We start from the raw sequence: 24,255 nt of genomic DNA on the forward strand, positions 1-24,255 counted from the left end.
GGGTCCTGGGATCGAGCCCGGCATCGGGCTCTCTGCTCAGCAGGGAGCCTGCTTCCCTTCCTCTCTCTCTGCCTGCCTCTCTGCCTACTTGTGATCTCTGTCTGTCAAATAAATAAATAAAATCTTTAAAAATAAATAAATAAATAAGTGAAAAATCTTTAAAATAAATAAATAATTTTTTGCCTAATAAATGGATAAAAACAGTAATACTTGGTACCAGCAAAGGAGGAAGAAAGTGGTAATGCCAATGTTGGGAATCAGGCAGCCCCACACTACTGGTGGGGTGATCTGTATATGCTCCTAACAGCAGGGATTGGGGCAATAAGGCATTAAAAGCCATTAAAAGGACATACTCTTTGTTCCCACAATTTTACTTCTAGATCTATTCTTAGGAAAAAAATCAGACATGAAAACATATGTAATAAGGTTAATTATAGCATTATTGATAATACTGAAACAAAACTATAACCTAAATATTCAACAAGAAATTTAGAAAATATTAAGGCAGGGGTGCCTGGGTGGCTCAGTGGGTTAAAGCCTCTGCCTTCGGCTCAGGTCATGATCTCGGGGTCCTGGGATCAAGCCCCACATCGGGCTTTCTGCTCTATGCCTGTTACCTGAAGTATCTTTGCCAGGAACTGACAAGGAAACAGCACTTTTGCTCCTGGCTATTGACGCTTTGGTAGGGACAAGCAGGCGAGTGATTAAATTATTCTCCCGAAGACTGGTATATGGCTGACGAGCTAAATGAGAACAAACAAAAAGAATTCAAGTTGAAGTCTCACAAATAAATGCAAAGCATATGAACTGTACATGAGAACTTTCCCCAGCCTACAAGTAGAGGAAATGAGAGCAATATATATATATACACATATATATGTATATATGTACATATATAAATAATGGGACTGAACATCACCACTGGATCCGACTGCCTTGCTAGGGAAGACAGCACCTGAATTAAGGGTCAAAGTCCCCGGCATACTCAATAACCCCAGTGAAGAAATCCAGGTAACATATCTAACAAAGCCCTATCCCAACGTATCATCTCTACAGGAATTCACGAAGTTGTATGTGGCAAAACAACTTTGAGGTGGACTTCTACAGATACATGCCACTGACAGTCATAGTGGTCAAGTTCATTACCAAAAGCTCCAAGGGACTGACTGAATTCTTTTGTTAAAAGTGCATCTTGTAGGGGTGCCTGGGTGGCTCAGTGGGTTTAAGCCACTGCCTTCAGCTCAGGTCGTGATCTCAGGGTCCTGGGATCGGGTCCCACATCGGGCTCTCTGCTCAGTGGGCAGCCTGCTTCCTCCTCTCTCTCTCTGCCTGCCTCTCTGCCTACTTGTGATCTGTCTGTTAAATAAATAAATAAAATCTTTTTAAAAAGTGCATCTTGTAAATACCTTGCTCCAAGTTTTTATGTTCCTAAAGATTCCTGTGACAATGGCATTTGTTATAACAGGATTTGACCTGAATCAACAAACTGGAGAGTATTCTGTAAGTGGTTTGGTATAAAACAAAAAGCAACAGTCGTGTTTGACAGAGAAAAGTTTGGGGGGGGGGTTATTAGAAAGAAACTACTTTAAATAAAGAAGCACTGGGTGCCTGGGTGGCTCAGTGGGTTAGCGCCTCTGCCTTCGGCTTGGGTCATGATCTTGGGGTCTTGGGATCGAGCCCCACATCGGGCTCTCTATGGGGGGCCTGCTTCCCCCTCTCTCTCTGCCTACTTGTGATCTCTGTCAAATAAATAAATAAATAAATACTTCAGGGGCGCCTGGGTGGCTCAGTTGGTTAAGCATCTCCCTCTGGCTCAGATCATGATCTCAAGAGTTCTGAGATCGAGCCCCATGTCAGGCTCCCTGATCAGCACGGAGTCTGCTTCTCCCTCTCCCTTTGCCCCTCCACCCCTGCTTATGCATTCTCTCTCAAAGAAATAAAGTATTTTTTAAAAAAGAAGTACTTCAGTAATAAGGAAATTTTGTGTATATAATAATCAGCAGTGAAAACATGCACAAAGGTTAGACATGGGTAATGCTATGAAACACAACAAAGCTTTGAAGTTCAAATTATGGCCAATAACTTAAGAATTTCTTAACACTAACTAGTGAAATGTTTGAAGAGAATTAAGTCTTCCAGCACAAATCTTTATCTATACCAACACTCTGTGATCTAGTCCCTCAGCTTCATTATAGACCTCCTGCTCAGATGACAGCAGAACTACCTATTTCATTTAAAGACAGACTGTTGGGGCGCCTGGGTGGCTCAGTGGGTTAAAGCCTCCGCCTTCAGCTCAGGTCATGACCCCAGGGTCCTGGGATCAAGCCCCGCATCGGGCTCTCTGCTTGGCGGGGAGCCTGCTTCCCCCTCTCTCTGTCTCTGCCTGCCTCTCTGCCCACTTGTGATCTCTGTATGTCAAATCAATAAATAAAATCTTAAAAAAAATTTTTAAAATGAAGACAGACTCTTGGCTTCAGCCAAATAAGTATGACATCAAAGGACATTTTGCAATTAAAGAAAGGATATTCTGGCTTCAAATTTTAGGAACGACTTCTCAGATGACCAAATGTTGACACAGATCTTTTTTTGGGAGAACGACAAGAAGCGCGGGGATAGGGAAGTGCAGGGAGAGACGATCTTGAGCAGGTTCCAAGCTTAGCTTGGAGCCCAACTCAGGATCATGGCCTGAGCCAAAATCAGGAGTCGGAGTTCAACCGACTGAGCCACACAGGTACCACAAAAGATCTCTTTTAAACCACCATTTAAGACGGGTACTTAGAAATAACTAACCAGTTGGTTTTTCTTCTACTTGTACAGTTTCCAAAGGTGCCTGCAGTTTGTTAGATCTTCTCGTCAAGGATGAGCTTCTCTTCTTTTCTATTTTTTCTGGAGATCAAAGGCAAAGGAATATTATTTTTTACAAAGGAATATTATTTTTTACAAAATTATTTAAATGTATTATTTCAGAAGTGAGTCACTCTTCACACATTTTTAATCTTCTCTACTTTTGCTTATAAAAATTTAAATTTCCAATCTTCTGTAGAGATTCTATATCCCCAACTTAAAGCTCATTTGCTCTTTAGGTGATCTGGACAATAAAATTTATTAGGAAAAAAATAGTTAAAAATTAAGAGGATAATGTCTAATACTACCTGACAAGATCAAAATTCCCAAATTGGGACTATACAGCCTTTAATTCTGGACACAATCCATGACATCTATTACTAAAGTAATGTATACTTTAGTTATAATGGTTATTTTTTTAAACAAAAATGATCATTAACCTTTGGCACAGATGTCACAATTTTAGCAACCTAATGAAAAACATGGTTTGTGTAGACACTTTTTTCTATTTCACTTGAAATATTCTGACTCAGGATACTGAGGAGTATCTGTTTAAAGAATAACTTCTCTTTTGGGAACCTATAAATTAAACTGGGGACCTGTAGATATTGACAACATAGCATCATTTGAAGAAAATTCCTGAACTGATAATGTAATAGAACAGCATGAACCAGAGGTATAATCAATTCAATCATGTGATTAAATCACACATCCTTTATTTTCATACTGCAAGAAAAGACAAGATAGTGTGAACAGTTACTATGAGTCGGCAATGAGCAGAAGAAAAATAGACAATTTCTTTTTTTTTTTTTTTAAAGTTTTATTTATTTATTTGAGAGAGAGAGAGAATGAGAGAGAGAGCATAAGAGGAGAGCGGTCAGTGGGAGAAGCAGACTCTGTGCCGAGCAGGGAGCCTGATGTGGGACTCGATCCCGGGACTCCAGGATCATGACCTGAGCCGAAGGCAGTCGCCTAACCAACTGAGCCATCCAGGTGCCCCAGAAAAATAGACAATTTCAATCAGCCAAGCTCTAAAACAGGGCTACTTAAAATATTACAGGCTATCAGATTATGAACTTCATTTGCGTGTGAAATATTCATCTCTCTGGATCAAACAGGTTTCATTTCAATTTGAAGAGATTTTACAAAGGTAAGCCACCACCAATACAGACTTTATTTTCCCTGACATCATTAATGACAACATTCATTGTTTCAGAGTGTGCAGTAATACTATACCTGTAAGTAAGCTATTTCACAAAGTACCTTCCATCATACCTTCTCATATTAAAAACTAGTAAAAGGGGCTCCTGGGTGACTCAGTGGGTTAGGCCTCTGCCTTCGGCTCGGGTCATGATCTCAGGGTCCTGGGATCGAGCCCCACATCCGGCTCTCTGCTCAGCAGGGAGCCTGTGTCCCTTCCTCTCTCTGCCTACTTGTGATCTCTCTCTGTCAAATTAATAAATAAAATCTTTTAAAAAAACTAGTAAAAAATCATTTTAAAAAAATCATTTAGGGGCGCCTGGGTGGCTCAGTTGTTAAGCATCTGCCTTCAGCTCAGGTCACAATTGCAGGGTCCTGGGATAGAGCCCTGCATCAGGCTCCTTGCTCAGCAGGAAGCCTGCTTCTCCTTCTCCCACTCACCCTGCTTATGTTCCCTCTCTTGCTGTTTCTCTGTCAAATAAATAAAATCTTTTTAAACATTACTTGGAATTGCTCTTTCAGTGCAATTTAACTAATTATTATCCTAAAAGGCATCGCCTGTTCCTCCTCTTTACAAATCTCTTTTAATAGCATGAGGCCTATGAATGAAGGCATACTAGTATTTGCTCATTATACTAAAAATGTCATACATGTCTGTGGAAGAAATATTTGCTAACTCCTCAAAGCAATTAGATAGTTTCTAAAACAGAGTGAATGCTAGTTAAACAAGTAAAATATATCAAAATGAATGTGTGTGTTCGTGTGTATACATGAAAGTATATAAATACAATATTGCAATGAATTCCAATTTTTCTAAAGGATTGAAATGGTGAATAATTAATTTCATTATGTGACAAGGAAGGTGCTAGAGGAAACCTTCCCACATTAATCTACAAATGATCTCAGGGAAAGCCTATCAAGGGTTAGGGTGGTAAGTGGATCAACGTTCATTAGACCATTAAAAGAAAAAATGTGATAACCCCAGATCAGGGGTTCCCTGCTCAGCTGGGAATCTGTGTCTCCCTCTCCCTTTGCCCCACTTACCGCTTGTGCTCTATCACTCTCTCACTTGCTCTCAAATAAATAAAATGTTTTAAAAAAAGATTTTTAAATTGAAACCATAAATATGCCTTTTTTTCCTTCAATTCATAAGGCACTGAAGTGGGAATGATGTGGAATATGTTTGCTGTGTCTTCTTCCCGCCAAGATCACTTCTGTGTTTGCCTCCAAAAAGGATTTTTTTAAACTGATTGATGGGTATGGTTTGCCTAATCCATTTCAATTATCAGTGGGAAACACCATGCACAACAAGCCAGAAATGGTCACTGACAGTCAGGTGAAGGATTTTTTTTTAAGATTTTATTTATTTATTACAGAAATAGTGAAAGAGGGAACAAAAGCACAGGAGAGCTGGAGAGGGAGAAGCAGGCTCCCCACTGAGCAGGGAGCCCCGATATGGGGTTCGATCCCAGGATGTTGGGATCACGACCCCGAGTGGAAGGCAGACACTTAACGACTGAGCCACCCAGGCGCCCCAGGTGAAGGATTTTTTTTAAAAAGGAACACTAATTAAAAGGGCAAACACTAGAAGCAAAAGGTATTGAGGTTGAGGCGCCTGGGTGGCTCAGTGGGTTAAAGCCTCTGCCTTCGGCTCAGGTCATAATCTCAGGGTCCTGGGATCCAGCCCTGCATCCATCGGGCTCCAGGGAGCCTGCTTCCCCCCACCTCTCTGCCTGCCTCTCTGCCTACTTGTGATCTCCGTCTGTCAAATAAGTAAAATCTTTAAAAACAAAAACAAAAACAAAAAAAAAGGCATTGAGGTAGTCATAGCAGATAATTTCTTTTTTGTTTAAAGAACACCACATTAGCGGGGCACCTGGGTGGCTCAGTGGGTTAAAGCCTCTGCCTTTGGCTCAGGTCATGATCCCAGGGTCCTGGGATCAAGCCCCGCATCGGGCTCCATACTCAGCGGGGAGCCTGCTTCCTCCTCTCTCTCTCTGCCTGCCTCTCCACCTACTTGTGATCTCTGTCAAATAAATAAAAATAAAATCTTAAAAAAAAAAAGAACACCACATTACCACTACAAAGAGTTGTAAAGAGGAGGTTAGCAATGCTCTGCTCATTAAACATGGGTACCATGTTATTTGCTTTGGAGGAAAACACAGAATTATTGAAATGTACAATTTCAACATCACAATCTATCTATCAAATGACCAAAATATAAGCCAAAAACAAGCATGACAGAGTGAAGAGCACTGAATTTCTTGGGGTCTTAACTATAAAGCCAGGAAGGTAATTACACTTGCCTGTCACCTTTACAATGTTGTCATGAGTAACAAGTACGACATATGTGAAGCATATCAACCTGTCCACTGCTGTGTATATGCTAACATTTTCCTTAAATGAGGTGATATTCATGAAACTTAACGGAAATTGAATGACCAGTCTAGCTACTCTCTAGGAAAAAGGATCTCATTTACTGGTTAGGTAGAATATGAATCCGTTTTATACCAAGTTACTATGCCAGGCAATGGCAATAAAACGTGTTTCAGTTTGGGCTACCTGAACTCAACAAGCGCCTCTGATGATGCATATGCGAATTATGAAATAAGGACTAACATTGATGAAAATAAGAAACAGTAATGACCACCTCCACCAACAACGAAACCAGGTGGTGCTCTCCTGAAATAAATCTAAATGTTCCACAATCTAAAGGATAAGTGGTACTGTGAAAAAAGACATTAAAAAGAATTTACTTAAATTTAAATTTAAATTTAAAATTTAAATTCAGCAGAATACATGAAATAACTACTTACTCTTGGCAACAGAACTCTGAAGACCTGCAGATGACACAGACACTTGTTTCTGTAAACCAGATGTCTCTTGTTCAAGTTTCTCAGTCGATATAGAACGTTTACTGGCTGAGGAAAGATATATTTACTGTACTCATACTTAAAGCATCACTAGCTGAAACAAAGTAAGTTCACGATGTAGTTCTATAGAGTACGTGCACTAATTAGGTGCACAATGTTTACTGTCATTCCTTACACACGATGTAAATTTAAGTTTTATGAAACTGTAGAGCTCTGTCCATTTATAGGAAAATTTATAGTAGCTGCAACAGTAAATAGGACTTAATTTATTTTTAAAATATGCACTGGAAAAAATATGCATTGGATTAAGCTATATAAAATTTAATCATTTTTACAGAGATTACAAATTTAAATGGTAAGATTTTGGATATACTGGATAAAATATTAAAATTTCTTTTGCAGGGGTGCCTGGGTGGCTCAGCGGGTTAAAGCCTCTGCCTTCGGCTCAGGTCATGATCCCAGGGTCCTGGGATCAAGCCCCGCATCAGGCTCCCTGCTTCCTCCTCTCTCTCTGCCTGCTCTCTGCCTACTTGTGATCTCTGTCTGTCAAATAAATAAATAAAATCTTTAAAAAAAATTTCTTTTTGTAATCTTACATGATACAAATTTAAACATAAACTTACTGGGCACACCAAAGAGTACATGGCAGCATTTTCACTTAAAACACAAAGCTCAAAACCCTACTGTAAATGCAACCTTGCAGCAACAGCCAATATCTAAATATGAGCATGAATAACTTAAAGTTTAACAGTTTATTAGTTACCAGTTTTGGTTTCTGGGTTCACAGCTGTAGAGCCTTCCCATGACCATCTTTTTTGACGATGATCAACACGGCTGCTCCGTTCCAATGTCCGACAGAGAACAGCCTTGAATCTCTCCTATTTAAAATAAATGCCAACAAATTTTTACATATTCAATATACTAGATAGTATAATTTAGATATGTGGGTTAGAACACCAACCCATTACCAAATTTTTCTATCAAGCAAAATTGGGGGGGGGTATGAGGTAGGTAATAGTTAAAAATGAAGACCAAAAAAACAACCGAAGACCCTATTTCTGGTATCAATCAATGTCAATGCTTCTCCTGAGTAACAGGCTTTAATCTTACGGATATGAACTGAAGAACAGACTGTGCTTACCTCTGCTTGTATCATGTGGAAATTAATTAATTAATATGAGAGAGAGAATGTGCACAAACAAGGGGAGCAGCAGGCAGAGGGAGAAGGAGAAGCAGGGAGCCTGACATGAGCCTGGATCCCAGGGCCCTGGGATCACAACCGGAGCCAAAGGCAGATGCTTAATCAACAGAGCCACCCAGGTTCCCCTGTGGTATGTGTTTTTTTTTTAAATACACCTAGGGGCGCCTGGGTGGCTCAGTAAGTTAAATACACCTTAAGGGGTGCCTCAGTGGTGCAGTGAGTTAAGCGTCCAACTCTTGATTTTGGCTCAGGTCATGATCTCAGGACCCCACATTGGGCTCTGCGCTCTATATGGGAGTCTGTTTAGGATTCTTTCTCTCTCTCTCTCTCTCTCTCTGTCCCTCCCACTGCTCACTCTCTAAATAAATACATAAAATCTTTAAAAACTAAAATAAAATACACCTTAAATTCTTTGTAGAATCAGGCAGGAAAAAAAAAATCAACATACATATAAGTGAAATCTATGCCAGAATCATCTATAATACCCATGTTTGTAACATCGTAAATTCTAGTGGTGGTAAAGTTTAAAAGAAAGGGATAATCGATGTGTTTGTCTTGACCTCAACTTTATTTTTTTTAAGTCTTGTTTATTTAAGTCATCTCTGCACTCAACATGGGGCTCCAACTCAGAAGATTAAGAGTACATGCTCTTCTGAATGAGCCAGCCGGCACCCCTTGACCTCAACTTTAACTGCAAGGGCTCTGGATAACAGCTATTCAACTGAACACCACACTGTGGCCAAACCACCTCCCCGCCAGAAATGAGCGGCACGCATGATTTTCCTTTCTGATACTTCAAGTCCTTGTGCTATAACAGACCACGGACTATACTCAGGTAAGCAAATCAATTGCAGGGCCAGGAGGCTTTCTATTCTTCCCTGAGAACGAAGACCGTTTCATAGCAACATCATCCTTACAATGGCCCCCAACACTTCTGAGGGAAAAGATAAAACACCCTAGAAAAATGGGAGAGTCGTCCATATCCTCTGAGGAGAAAAGCAACTGCAATTCTTAAAATCTATCTAATGGCAATACTTTACAATTATTATTTTTTAACAGAAAGTAAGCTGCTCAAATTAGTAAAAACCCAGAAAGTATAATAAAGGCTGAAAACAGTGACTTGTATTGTGTTATTTTAACATTTCTAATTCGTAAAAACCCTATCCCTCTGCTTCCAAATGCACTGGCCCTCTGTGTTCTCAGGTTCCTCTAGCATCTGTGGTTCCTACAGGTCTCCTGTTCACACTCCCCCTTCCTCCGCATCACCCCTGCTCTAAAGAATCATTCTCTCAGGGCGCCTGGGTGGCTCAGTGGGTTAAAGCCTCTGCCTTCGGCTCAGGTCATGGTCCCAGGGTCCTGGGGATCGAGCCCCCCCACGTCGGGTTTTCTGCTCCTCGGAGAGCCTGCTTCCTCCTCTCTCTCTCTCTGCCTGCCTCTCTGCCTACTTGTGATCTCTGTCTGTCAAATAAATAAATAAAAAATCTTAAAAAAAAAAATCATTCTCTCTATGGGCAGGCTGCTCAGTGTCCCACCGACCATTCCTGCTGTCAGGGACCACCTCCTCCATCACATTAGTTCTGTGAGGCTGATTCTCTTTGGCCCCCTTTCTCCTTGTCCTTCTGCCTCTTTTCCCCCACACATCTCTGGCTCCCTCCCCCCGGCAGTGCAGATCTCTCTCAGGTTCCTCTTTCTTTCTGTCTTTTTTTTCTCTCGGTCCCTGGGAGTCTCTCTCCAGTCTGCAATGTTCTGTTTTACTTTCTTTCAGTCTCTTAGTTCAAATATCTCTAACTCTGGCCTTCATTCTCTTCACCACAGAAGTAAATTAAGAAGCTCTTTCACAGAGGAAGATGGCTAGTGATAGAAATTTTGAATGAGAGTCCATCAAATACTGGAATACGAAAAAAAAACAGCATAAACAACCACAGAAAAAGGTACAGAAAGACAGAGAAGTGGTAGCGGACCATGGGTGGGGAAGAAATGGCATGGGAACACTCCCAGAATAAGGACGATCTGCAGACGGGGCAGGGGCTGGGGGTGAGGTATGTGAGAGCAACCGTGTGTACAAGGTGGAAGAGTGGGCCCCACAGAGAAGAAGCCTCATGGGGGACAAATGAAACCAAAAAGAAAGGACAGAAAAAGAAAATTTAAAATTAGAGCAAGAGAAGAAAAGAGGGAGAGATAAAAACACAGACTGAGAGAATAGGCAAAGAGCCCAAAGATGGGGAGAGAGAGAGAAAAGCTAAGACAAAGAGGAAGGAAAAATGAGGCACCTCAGGCAGAAAAAGGTCACAGTCAGCCAGAGAACCAGAAGACAGACAAAGACTTAGTCAGGGACACTTGAGAATCCCCGGAATAAAGCAAGTAAGAGAATGCCAGCAAGAAAGAGGACGGGATCCCAGAGAGCATGGCAGATTCACATGGAGTCAAGGATCCTCAGAATAAAGTAGTAGAATGACCTACAGGACAAAACTCTGGTGCCAGAGAGCATCAGCCAGCACGAGACAGGTAGCCAGATGCCCAAGTATGGACACTAAAAGACAAACTGACTGAAGAGGGACAGAAAGGGAGAGGGCATCGCGAAGGCAGTGACTCATACCAACAGAGTGCCAGACACCAAAAGAGTCCAGGAAGGTCGAGAGAGAGGCAGGGCCCCAGCACAGCTGGGAGGAAGAGTGCCAGGGCAGAAAGGCAGTGGAAGCCAGACGGGAGAGCAAGCGCTGTCATCTGACTGGCCTGCGCTCAAGTCAGAGGAGCAGCCGTGAGAAGGGAGATCGCGGCCTATCGATGGGTCTATGAGCATGAGACCACTGGCACAGAGCGCAGAGACACCCGTGAGCCGCATCCCAGAGCATGGAAGGGCTCTCGTCCCAGGCCTGCGAGGCTCCGCTTTACCTCAGATAGCAGGTCGAAACTCAGGGATCTGAGAGCACAGGGACAAGAGGCTCTACCGCTGAAGGGGAGAGGGAACTGGGACTGGATCCCTTGGCAGGAGATGGGGCAGGAAAGGCAGTGAAAGGCTAAGAAAAAAGTATTCCAGTGCCAGGTGACAGCACGTGGCCTCTGATGAACAGGCTAGGAAACATGTACTGTACCCTTTCTTCCTGTAATTTTTGTTTCCTTTTTTCTTCTGCAGATATTCTCCGCTGCTCATCCTTTTCTTTTTGTTCTTTCAGTTTTCGTTGTTTCTCCTCCATCTGTTTTTCATATTGGATCCGTGATTTTCTTTCTTTTTCAAGCAGTTGTGTTTCCTTAGTAGCTGAAATATTCCAAATACATTTTCGAGGCATTAGAGCCAAGAAAATATTTAAGTTTTCTACAGTACTCACAAAGAAGGAGAAAGTTAATATATCTCCTCCTCTTTCTTAAAAATAACATGACCTATGCCAATAACAAACGATTATATAAGTGAACAAGAATAATTTGCACTGCGTGTTCACTTAATTCTAGAGAACAGAGATGGCATAGATGACCCTCATATCCTGTCCAAGCTAAAATTCCAAATTAAAAACAAGTATTTTCTTTCATGTGATATTTCTGCTAATTTGAGGCGAAATTAAACCCCACCAGATTAACAGGCTATATACATTAAAATAAAAAGAAAACACATGGCCAGAAGGGTTTTTTTTTCCTTCTACTAGCAAACTTCTTTCAAAGGCCTCATCTATGCAGACCATATTTAATTATGCTTGTTTTACATTCATGGAGTTAAGACACCACACTATGGAACAGCATGATGTTTTCCTATTTCAAATTTTCCCTCACTAAAGCCTGGAGAGCATCTATGCAGTTCTAAAATACTCCCCCAAAGAGCTCCAGGACGAAATAACTCCTCACCAAAACAAAGAAAAATGATATCCATTTGAATGAAGCTGAGCACAAGTTTTGTCAAGGGATTTCAAAGGACAGAGAAAAATGCCTAGTTGAGAAAGGCATTCTCTTGAGGTGTAAAAAGATTATTCTTTTAGGTCCCAATTTACACTTGAGAAGCCTATGTTAGGATTATTAACAACTTCATTTTCCTTTTTAGAGTCATCTTTATTGAAACCCCATTCTGCTTGTTTCTACAAATGCTGAAATTTTCATACCTTAGTTTTCAGAAAATTAGAGCTAACAGAAACTACTTCAAAAATTAAACAATCAACAATTTTTTAAGGCCTTCTTTGTCTGCCTTAGTATAATTATTCAATCCAACATAATACATTCCAGAAAAAATGTAATCTATGTATAAACAGATCAGGAAAAGTAGATAAAATCACTATGAAAATATATAACCTCAACAGAAAATTTATTCATTCCGATTTTAAGTCTAAAATATACCTTCTTGTTGTCTTTTGCTCTCCTCTCTTCGCTCCTTTGCCAACCTCTGCTTCACATCATTTTTAAGCACGGACCCATCTATTACTAAAAACAAAAAAGAAAATATAGTAAGGCATTAATCTGGTTTCACTGACGTGACACTCTGACATCTATAAAAAAGCATTCTAGAAATTACACCTGGTTTGAAAGCTGATCTTATATTTGCAGATTGAGATGGATGAGTGCTGAAACTACTTTGATTCCGTCTTTCTTCGGCTATGGCGTGAGCAGCCGCAACTAGAATACAGGGAGAGAAAAGCAAGGGATTAGATATTATGAATACAAACAGCTAATACAGAGGGAGGCAAAGCCTGGGCAATCGTCCTTGATGATACAGGACAGCATCTCTCATCTAGAAGACAAAATCAGGACAGATTAATCCAGGTCAACAACAAAGACATATTGAGTACCTAGGATGTTCAACAACAGTTTACAGAAGAATTAAGGCTGTTTACTGTGGCTGTGCCAGTCTATCTGAGGACTTAGAGCTTGTTAGTAGGAGTGGCAGCATGAGCTTGTGGATAAGTAGGAGCTAATGATTAATAACTTTCAAAAATGCCTCAGACAAGATATCACACCAAGTACTAGAAAAATTGAGTTGGCACAGAAATGGAAAAACTGTTTCACCATAAATTGAGAATTTAGAAAAGACGTGGTGTTTACAGATCTGAATTTGGAAGCAGAAGTGTCAACAGTGAGATCCTCAGAGATTGGACCCAATATTAAAAAGTACATTTATAAATTACCTAGATGTGGGGTTTTCTTTACCCACGTTGCTTTAAAGATACCAGCAATGCCTGCCTTTCCCCACCCCCAGTCTCTGTCTGGGCGGAGGCCCAGGCACTTCCAGTTGCTAAAAGCTCTATTCTAATGCAGTGAAGGTGGAGAAGCACTCAAGGAATTCCCATTGAGATAGTATTATTCTAGGTAGAGAAATGTCTGGCAAACAAAGATAAATTTACACATGCCTTGTAAAATGAGCCCAAAAGTGGTAAATAAACTTCAATAATGGTGAAATACAAGATTAGGGGAGCACAATTTGAGGGAGAGTAAGAAAAACAAATGCCAGGATGACACACACAGCAATTATTATAGGGGATTCCGGAGCCCTTGAATTTCATTTATGGCTGCATGTAAAATGTCCCACAATGCTGGGCATCTTCAGGAAGAATCTGGAGATTAACACTGAAAACTCTCCTTCTACCTCTGTGAATGCACAGGAAATATGCCCCTGTGATATTGCATACAATTTTGTTTTCTATATATCAGGGAAAAATTTAACAGTTGAAGATGGGCGGTTAAAATAATTAAAGGAACAGAGTAGCTGTCATTGTCCATAAAGAATGAAAGGACTCTGAGATGTTTCTTGTCACTGAGGAGGAGATCTGGGAGTCATTTTACAGAGTAACCTTGAAAGTGATCTCATAATTGCTGCCATAGGGACCACTATTTCAAAAAGGAAAAAGGATTTTTTTTTTTTTAACCACAGAGACCTAACAGCTCAGATAATCCATGATTTAGCTAAATTTGAAGATTAGACTCTTCTCAGTTTAAGGACCACAGATTATCTTCTGAATTTGCATACTAGTGTATTAGAACAATTCTTAAATATATAAATTAATTAAACCCTCTTATATACTCTCTCCCGCTTTTAACATCTCTATGTGAGCACAGAAAAAAACAGTTGGTTTTGCACATTCCATTTTCCTGATTAGAAATCCCAAAGAAAGTTCATATTTTGGCACAAATTACCTGACCATAGGGACAAATTCTCTTGAAATATATAATTTTACCATATTTAAAGATCTTATTAAACAGTAGTAACCTCAGAATTAGCTGTGGTGGGAATAATGAACTAAATAATTTAAAGGTTAGTGCGGTAATAATATCAAGTCTGACTTTTAGAACTGCATATCCAAATTCCCATTGGCAAGAAATATATTCACCAAAAGGACAGGCTCTAGAAGTTATTTTAAATGTCCAGGCAATGGGAGAAAGGCTTTATGTCTTAACAGAATATTTTATTCAACTCCGTTAATGAGAGAATTCACTTACCATTCATTTTAAAGCTACAGTAAGGAACAGTTTAAGTATACTACAGTATTTCTGTAATTCCTATACTAATTCTGAATCCCATACTAAAGCTAAAAGTTACCTTTTGCAGAGCACCTCGGTGACCTTTGGCTCAGTCATGATCTCAGGGTCCTGGGATCCAGCCCTGAGCCCTGCATCTGGCTCCCTGCTCAGCAGCAAGTCTGCTTCTCGTTCTCCCTCTCTACCTCTGCCTCTGTCCACCCCAGCCCCATTCTCTCTCTCTCTCTCAAATAAAATCTTAAAGAAAAGAGTCACCTTTTGCCTGGAGGTTAATAAAGGCAGTAGAGTTTATTACCAGAACTGAAGTGAGAACCTTAATCTGTATTTATGGTACTTTCCTAAAAATGGTTATAACAAATACTGTATATCAACCTCACCATTTACGAAATTCTTTACATTTGTATGATTTCATTAAATTCTAACAACCCTATAAAGTGGATATTATTATTTTCCATATTTTTTACAGGTAGGAAAAAATGAAGCTAAACATTACTGCCCAGATCACGCAGGTAGTAACTCTGGGTCTTGTGTTTGAGCCCCAAAGTGGGTAGAGATTACTAAAAAATAAACAAGACAAAACAAAAAATTCCTCAAAGATAGCACGTCTTAAAGTAAATTACAGACAGTTTCCTACCAGTCAGAGCTGCCTACAGTGGAATGGCTACTTGGAAAAATATTAAGCTGTTAGACTATACATCCAAGTTATAGAAGCTGCCCAGGATTTTATAGCTGGGACTCTGGGTGTTAGACTTGAGAATCTTAAGGTTTCTCCAGCTCTAAAATTCTATAATCATCTCACTCAACCTTAGTAGCTTTTTCTGCATTTGTCTAAAGAAATTACTTGTGAATTTAGAAAAACAAGGTGACAGATCAGTGGCAAGTTTCTTATGCTCATCAGGTTGAAAAATTCATATAAATTATCTTACAATTATGTGTAAAAGTATAAAACACATGTTCTGTTAAAAGAAGTGTATTTAGGGATGCCTGGATGGTTCAGTGGGTTAAACGTCTGCCTTCCACTCAGGTCATGCTCTCAGGGGAGTCGGTTTCTCCCCCTCTCTCTGCCCCAACCCTGCCCACTCCCCCGTCCATGCTCCTGACCCCTATCTCTTTCAGGTAAATAAAAATTTTTAAAAAGTGTATTTCTTCAGTATATTACAATCTTAGCACAGTGCTATGCATAGAAAACATAATAAAATGAATGTACATAATTCATGCCCCCTTAGAAGTCACTTGTTCAGGGACAACGTTTTAACTCTTGGAGCCAGTCTCCCAGCAGTAAATGAAATTGACCAGATTAACAGATTCAGGGCTACTCATGGTTATTTGTATAACAGAATAAAAAGAAACAACTGTCACAGTGGCATTTCATTTGCACAAAGTGGTGAAACATTTCAATGACTCCTTGTCCCCTTCAGGAAAAACGCTGAGACCATGAGGGCAAATCTTGTTAAAGCCGGTAGTCTGTGAAAATTCTAACATATAACATGTGATGTTTTCAATTCCTAATAGGAAATGGGCAGCAAGGAGGTCAATTAGGGTTCTGGGTTAAGCCCTTTTTGCATGACTAAGTTTTTGGCTGGAAATACTGTGAATCCAAGCAACTGTTTCATAAAAGATTTTAAAATACTTCACAACATTCAATATCCAAAAATGCTTGGGAAGGGGGTTAGCCAGAATGCTGGTTACTTTAAATCACTGAAATAAACAAATGGCAGAGAGCCTTAGGTGTCGACAACTAATGAAACAACCCGAATTTACTGCACTCTCTCTCTAGGTAAAGATGAAAGTGTATTTGATTCTGATACGTTGTTTGGGGAGTGGATTCGAAGTATTCTGAAGTAACACAAAGCCTCTCAATCGCAGCCAATTTTTCAACTGCAAATGAAAAAATCCCCAAGGCTTTCGATAAAATCAATTAAGATCGTTTTATTCTCAAGTTCGTAGTAATAGCGACTGGCCTGAGAAAACCAAGTAACCTCCCACAAGCGAGAAATACCATTTCGCTCCGCTAGCGGAGCAGTCTCCTGGGCTAAGCAATGTGCTGCCAAAGTTTAGAAAATTAACGATTTGGGGGCGACAAACATTTTGGCGTTGGGGCCAGTTCAGAAGAAAACACACTGAAGTGCTGCTTCCCGTTCATTGCCGCCTAGGGTCTGCAAGATGTCCCACGGAAGGTGACATCTTGACGAAGTCATGTGCTACAGCAGGCAAATCAGGAGGAGCGGAGAGGCAAGTTTCTCCCAACTTTCAAAGGAACAGCCCCCAAGGCTCCCTCCTCACCGGACGTTGACCGGGAGGGTGCGGTAGATTAAGTCCTTGGAAGAGGCAAGGATTGCGACCGTGGGAGAGGATGCGAGCGCCCCGCGCAGAGGGAAAACTCCCGGCTCCCGGCGCCTGGAAAGGCTGCCCCGGCGCGCGGGCTCTGGGCGGGCGCCGCACATCCCGGGCTGTGGCGCGTCCGTTCGATGGCTGCGCGGGCGCCCGCCGCCCCCCAACGGCAGGCGCAACTCAGGACCGTCCTCGGGGTCCGGGGTCACAGGCCCCTCCACCCCCACCCCCGCGCCCACAGCGTCCGTTAGTTCCCTCACGCCCCGCCCGCGGGGTTCGGCCGGTGGCGGCGACCGTTGGGCCGTTGGCCGCGGGACTTCGGCCGTCGGTGATGCCGGCCGGCCGGCCGTTCCTCCTCCCCACCCCCGTCCCACAACGGTTCTCTGTCCCGTCCAGGGAAACTCCGGGGCGGGTGAGGGGAGGACCGGACGGCGCGAGGCCACTCCGGAGAAAAGTTTTCTGGCGCCCTCCGCGCCGCTTCAACGGCCCCCGGGGCCACGAGACGCCCGCCTCCCGCGCGGTTCCGAGTTCCCCCGGGAGCCGCCAAGCCGCTCACCCATGCGTTCGCGCATCCCCCTCAGGGAGGTGCCGCCACCGGCGCGCTCCGCCATCTTCCGAGCCGCCGCGTCTGAAACCGCTGGCGGCGCTGGGGGTCCAGTGCGCAGGCTCCGGCGCCGCCGTCTGGCCCGCTTCGGCCGCGGCGCCGGGGGGCGGGGCGGGGCGGGGCCCGCAGAGCCGCCGCGCCCGCCTGAGACCCGCAAACTCTGCAGCGCTGCTCACTACACACCACGTCCTGACCCGCTGGGCAGGGACCTCTGGTCTAGGGGGACCTCTGGTCTAAAAAAACCCTCTCCTACGTTCCATGTTCTCCTCGCATCCGTGTGCGGGGGGCCAGCCAATCATCAGCCGGCTTGGCCGTCCAACATTCCTTTTTCCCTTTCATCCCGTCTACAGAGCAACGCAGTAACATTCCTCCCTTTCTTCATTTGTTCCTTCGTTCCTTTAGGGAGCATTATACTGAGCGCCTCCTGGGTGCGCTTGTATCCGGAGTTTGCTAGTCTTTGAAACACTACGGAAAGGCCTAAGTGAGGGATGAGAGGCCCAGAGGCAGGTTAGGGGGTAGAGATGTTCCTGGGAGGCACTAGGAGCCCAATCAAGAGTAGAGCCTTTCTTTAAATTGTTGCAAAATAAATCATGACACTGTTAGGTCTCAAAGTTGCATGAATTATCTCTAGGGTGTTTGTGGGTCTTTACGTGAAGGAGAGGGCTTGTGGGACACGCTCTTTGATGAGCCCTCTCTATCTCAAAATTTCAGGGAGCTGTAAAAGGGAAGGAGCTAATTACAGCAAACCTTTATTGACTCTTACTATGTGCCAGGCCCTGTTCTAACTACGTTACCTATATTCATTCATTTAATCCCCCTACTACCTGACAAAGTAGGCACCGTTATCACTCCCATCTCGTAGATAAGGAAACTAAAGCAGAGAGAAGTTAAATTATTCACAGTCACACAGTTACTATCAGAACTGGAATTTGAACCCAAAATGTCTGACCAGTAGCCTCCTCCATGTGCTTAGCCTTAAGCAATACTGTTTCATAAAAGCTGGAGATTCATATATAGTTCATAAATGATTATGCAAAAAGATCTAAAAATACATAAGGAAAAAAAACCTCCAAGAAGTGAGCGAAAGGTATAAACAGGCCTCCCACAGGAGAAAAATCACAAATGATCAAGAAACATGAGAGAAGATGCTCACACTCTTCAGCAGTCCGAGAGAATACAAACAAAACCCAGAAGATACCATGTTATACCTACAGATTTAGCAAATTTAAAGGGTGAACAATAAGTGTTGGTGAGGCTGTAGATTAATACTGGGGATGGAGGAAAAAAAAAACTGGGGGTGGAGGTAGGAGAGTGGGAGCTGCTATGGGAGTCAGGGGTAGAGTGGGAGTGGGGAGGAGGAAGTTTGGCATTATAAAGTATCCAAAGTCCTGCTCTCTTGTTTTCCATGATGCACATGATGGTAGCCATGATTGTTAATATGACACACATGTGATTAAGACACCAGCAAAGCAGAGACACATAAATTCAGCTTTGATGATTTATCTGGAACTCCATAAATGGACAATCTAGAAAAATGCAACATCACCTTTATGGTTTCTTTCTTTCTTTCTTTTTTTTTTAGATTTTATTTATTTAGTAGAGGGAGAGGGAGGGTGAGCACACAAGCAGGGGGAGCAGCAGAGGGAGAGGGAGAAGCAGGCTCCCAGCAGAACAGGGAGCCCGACCCGGACTGACTCAGAGCTCGATCCCAGGACCCTGGGATCATGATCTGAGCCGAAGGTAGACACTTAACTGATTGAGCTACCCAGGCACCCCACCTTTATGGTTTCTTGCAAAAATGTTCAAGATGTTGAACCCATTGTGAGATGCTGAACCTATCTAATAATGAGGAAATTTTAGACAAATCCAGACTGTGGCGTATTCTATGAAACAACTGGCCTGGATGCTTCAAAATGTTATCATCATCAAAGATTAAAAACAAGCATTGGAGAGTGTTCTGGATCACAGGAGATTAAAGCGACCAAGTACGAAGCATGGTCCTCTATTAGAAACTAGATTAAAGGGCACCTGGGAGCCTCAGTTGGTTAAGCGTCTACCTTCAGCTCAGGTCATGATCCCAGGGTTCTGGGATCCAGCCCCGAGTCGGGCTCCCTGCTCTGTCAGGAGCCTGCTTCTCCCTCTCCTTCTGCTTGCCACTCCTCCTGCTTGTGCACTCTCTCTCTCTCTCTCTGTCAAATAAATAAAATCTTAAAAAAAAAAACTAGATTTTAAAAATAGCTTTAAAGAGCATTGATTATTGTAGCAATGGGGAAAATTTGAATATGAACCATGTATTAGATAATATCGCATTAAGGTCAAATTTCTTTGGTGGGAGAATGCTACTGTGGAAATGTCCTTTCTCTTAAGAAATAAAAGCTGAAGAGTTTAGGGGCAAAGCATTTTAATGCCTGAAACTTACTGTCAAGCAGTTCAGGGGGAAAAAACAGCAAATATCACAAAATGTTAAAAATCGGTAAAACTAGAGGATTATATAGATGTTTGTTTTACTCTTCTTTCAACTCTTTTGTGGGTTTGAAATTTTTCCAAATGGAGGGTTTTTTTTTTTAATCTATTAAGTGTGGCTTCAGCTGACTTGCAAACACCACCACTTTGAATAAAATAAAATTTGATTTGAAAGTACATACAGGGAAGCACCCTCCATGATCTTTTCAGCATTTAGAGCCTTTAAAGGCCTTAATCCAACCCAGGCATTGGGGGGTAGGTGGGGTGGGCAGAGGAGGGGTACTAAAAGGTTTACAAAAAAACAAATATGGGCAATGTTTGCTAGGAGCTGGGTGAGTAGTAAAAATGTGTTCTGAGAGCTCAGAGGGACGAAAAATCACTTCTGGTTAGGGTGTTCAGAGAAGCCTTCACGAAGAATTGGCACTTATTTCTGGACCTGAAGACCAAGAGAGAGCAATCACTCCTTCATCCCGGCCCATGGGAACTGACTGAGGAGTTGGGCCTATCTGTAGCCAGATCTTCCCGTTTTTCAAAATAAGCTGGAAATCTGGATTTTAATATAAAATCTCTTATTGTAAAAATGATGACAACATTAAAAGTTTTGGAAAACACGGTGCAAGGCAAATAAAATGATCAGATATCTCATCAGTGGTCAACTTTCGCAACTGTTGTCTCCTTTCCTATGTCTAAATAAAAATCCAAACAAGGGGGGCGCCTGGGTGGCTCAGTGGGTTAAGCCTCTGCCTTTGGCTCAGGCCATGATCTCAGGGTCCTGGGATCAAGCCCCACATCAGGCTCTCTGCTCAGTGGGGAGCCTGTTTCCCCCTCTCTCTCTGCCTGCCTCTCTCTCTCTCGTGATCTCTCTCTCTCTCTCTCTCTGTCAAATAAATTAGTAAGATCTTTAAAAAAAATCCAAACAAGGTCCACACATGGCATCGATATCTCTGTTAAGTCTCTTCACAGATAACCCTTCTTTCGCACTGGGAAGTTTAGCATTCATTTGTTCATTTCATAGGTGGAATCACTCAAACTGTCATCTGCTCTGTGCCTGGCCCGTGGCGGGGAGACAGGAAAGGAGCCCTGCCTTCCATTGATTCTATGCTGATTATTTGATGTCAGGGTCCAGCCTTAGAGGTTTTCTTGGAACTAGAGCAGCTCCCTAAGGAGCCCCCACAAGACTGTATATTTCTCGGAAAAATATTGGAACTAAAGGCGTCCGTTTGGGCAGAGTGAGTCTAATTCTTCTGGGGCCAACCCAGACTCAGCTGGGAAGGAACCCAGGCGGCTCCTCTCCTCCTGTGTTTGGAAAGCATGTAAGTTCCCTAGTGAGCAAAAAAAAGAACTGGAATCCTGCTCCCTTTTTTTCTCCCTTGGTTATTTTTTCCCCTTAAACCTGACACCAGCAGGAAGAACATTCAGAAACCACAGGCACAACAGGTCTAGGATTTGTCACATTTTTTTTTCTATCAAACCATGAAGTTTTTAAAAAATGGAATTCACATGTAATAATAAACACTCAGCGGACTGCCCAAGTCTAACAAATTCCCACTGCAACTCCCACCACCGCGGCACTGTACTGGGAGTTTTAAGCTTCATAGCCATGGGATGGCTCTCCTCTCCATCCCTGAACTACCTGTCAGATTAGCCCGTCAGGCCCACAGTGGAGGCACTTCGCCTCTCATTTCTGACTCTTACCTCCCATCTGTTGCAGCTTGGCTGTGATGCCAGGGTTGGGGGGACGGGGGGAGGTTTCATTCTCTTGCCAAATCTATTCACATTTTCCTTTCTTTCCCCAAATCTGCCCCTTTCTTCCCTCCTAAGCTACAGGCTTACCTCAGGCTCTGGTCATTTCTCAAAGCTTTCTCAGCTCTGGAATTCCCACCCCAGGAGCACCTTCCACCCACCCATGCCACAACCCTTCACAGCCATCCCTCCTCACCCCATCTCTCCTCCTTTCTCTTTGCCTGGAGAACTGGGGTGGCCTTGCTCTGTGTGCCCTTTCCTTTTTAGGGAGTCCCTGGGCCCTCCTGGGGTGGTCTGGGGGGCTGATCATATTGGCCTGAGCTCCCCAGGGTGGAGGCAGTAAGCATCTGAGGAGAGGAAGAAGAGGCCACCACTGCCCGTTTGGAAGGTATTTCCCTCCAAACTGGAAATTCAGCTAAACCTCGGAGGGGAAAGGGTGTGGTGGCAGTGGTGGCCCTCTGCTCGGAGCATTAGGTGAGTCTTGGACACTTCGGGGAGATAGTAAGAGCTGTCATTTATCCATTGCCTACCCAATGGTGGGCACAGTGCTAAAGGCTTTGCACGGATCCCTTCATTTAATCCTTACAGTACTTTTATGAGACAGTTTCTATTCTCATCCTCATTTTACAGATGAAGAAATAGGCATGGGGAGGCTGACTAACCTGCCCATCCATGGTTAGCACAGCCAGCAAGGGGCAGAGCCAGGACCCAAGCCCACGTATGTCTACTAAGCCTTCCGCTGTATCTCCCAGTTTACTAGGTGCTGATCTCCAGTCCACTCTTAACTCCTAACCCATGCCTCCTACTTCTTCATTGATCCAGTCCCCCCACTCAGGCACCTGAGCCTTTTCAAAGCTGTACTTTCTATAGTTAGTAGTCTTTTTTTTTTAAGATTTTATTTATTTATTTGACAGAGAGATCACAAGCAGGCAGAGAGGCAGGCAGAGAGAGAGGGGGAAGTGGGGTCTCTACTGAGCAGAGAGCCCAATGTGGGGCTCGATCCCAGGACCCTGAGATCATGACCTGGGCCGAAGGCAGAGGCTTAACCCACTGAGCCACCCAGGCGCCCCTATAGTTAGTAGTCTTACTACACCTCCCAACTCAAGTGTTGATAGCTGTTTCTTAAGCCTTTAATAGAATTGACTCTGGACGCCTGGGCGGCAGAGTCTGTTAAGCGTCTGACTCTTGGTTTCAGCTCCGGTGGTGATCTTGGGGTCCTGAGATCGAGCCCTGCCTGGGTCGGGTGTCGGCCTCCAGGCCCAACACACAGAGCCTGCTTAGGTTTCTCACTCCCTCTCCCTCTGCCTCCCTCTGCCCCTCGTTGCCACAGGCTCTCTCTCCAAAATAAATAAATAAATCGTTAAAAATTTTTTAATTCAAACTCTTGAGTAAGAAGCCATTGTAAATGGGTGTTTAATATAGGTCTTGCAGTGGAGATCAGTAGGTCTCCTCAAGCAGCTTTCTTCTAGAAAGACTCAGCAAAATCAATAAATGCTGAGTATTCAGGACTGGATTCAAAATACACATGTTAAAAAAATGCATGTGTAAAGGGAAAGACACCACATCTCTTGTAGTCTATCTTGCAATGAATGTTGGCTGAATGAATGAGAGCAAATACTAAAAGCCTCTGCAGTACTGGAGGAAGAAATGAAAATATTCTGGATGGCCACTGGGACGGGGGGGGGGGTTGAAAAGATCTAGACTTAAAATTATTAAAGGGCAAGTAAATGTCCTCATTTTTTCCCCCTTAACTTCAAATAAGGTAGCGCAAACATGGGCTGGGTCTTCTCATTCTAAATACAGGCCTGTAACATAAAGGAAGCTTCAGAGGATGCCAAAAAGCCTAAAATATCAAGGAATGCCCTTTACAGACACTTAGGAATTTCTAATAGAGCTAAAAATTGGTGAAATCCAGATGGGATAAAATGAGAAGAAAAGAGGAGTCGAGATAGTTTATTAAAACCCACATTGTTGGGCCTCATTCCCAGAGTTCCTGATTCTTTAAGTGTTATTAGTTGTATAACATATACCTCTAAGGAAATATACCAAATGATGTCTAGTGTGATGTCAAGTACACCTGAGTACCTAATGTTATTTCTCTTTGATGATGATAAATCTGAAAAATTCTAATACAGACCTAGTGTCTCCTAGTTCCTGATTTCCTGATCCTTAGCCTTGTTTTTCTTTCTTTCTTTTTTTTTTTTTTCCACTAAGGGCAGGCAGATGCTTTGCCCTAGAGTACACTGAAAGCCCAGGTATTGTCATGGCAACACCACGAAGCATCACACAAGGAAGGGCATCACAGTGGAGGGAGGAGCACTGCACAGAGGGAGGAGGCGTGGCCGGGAGGCCTGAGGGCGGTTTGCACCCCAGTTTCCTATGCCGGGTCTCTGATACAACACACAACATATCCGGTTTTCCCTCTCTTTCCCTCCACCCCATAGCACACTGTATGCACATATGCACCTACATTTTAAAAGGAGCTAGCTGAATGACCGAGGGGAGAAACATCCAGATCACACACAGAAAGTGAAATGCAAAAGCCA

The 24,255-nt window shown here is 42.8% G+C and overlaps 1 protein-coding gene across 1 annotated transcript in view; it reads right to left on the minus strand.

Annotated features, from left to right (window-relative positions):
• The window catches only part of MAP7D3 (MAP7 domain containing 3), a 31,781-nt gene extending 14,229 nt beyond the window's left edge, over window positions 1–17,552 (minus strand). The window contains exons 1-8 of the mRNA XM_080795303.1: window positions 17,456–17,552; window positions 12,613–12,711; window positions 12,436–12,519; window positions 11,211–11,374; window positions 7,681–7,795; window positions 6,861–6,965; window positions 2,791–2,886; window positions 618–743 (exon numbers count right to left, since the gene is read on the minus strand). Of these exons, the coding sequence (XP_080651429.1) occupies window positions 618–743; window positions 2,791–2,886; window positions 6,861–6,965; window positions 7,681–7,795; window positions 11,211–11,374; window positions 12,436–12,519; window positions 12,613–12,711; window positions 17,456–17,510 (844 nt within the window). The 5' untranslated portion in view covers window positions 17,511–17,552. The remainder of the gene's footprint in view (window positions 1–617; window positions 744–2,790; window positions 2,887–6,860; window positions 6,966–7,680; window positions 7,796–11,210; window positions 11,375–12,435; window positions 12,520–12,612; window positions 12,712–17,455) is intronic.
• Window positions 17,553–24,255: the final 6,703 nt, after the last annotated feature.

The sequence above is a fragment of the Martes martes genome (genome assembly GCF_963455335.1).
Source record: "Martes martes genome assembly, chromosome: X".
Taxonomy (NCBI): Eukaryota; Metazoa; Chordata; class Mammalia; order Carnivora; family Mustelidae; genus Martes; species Martes martes.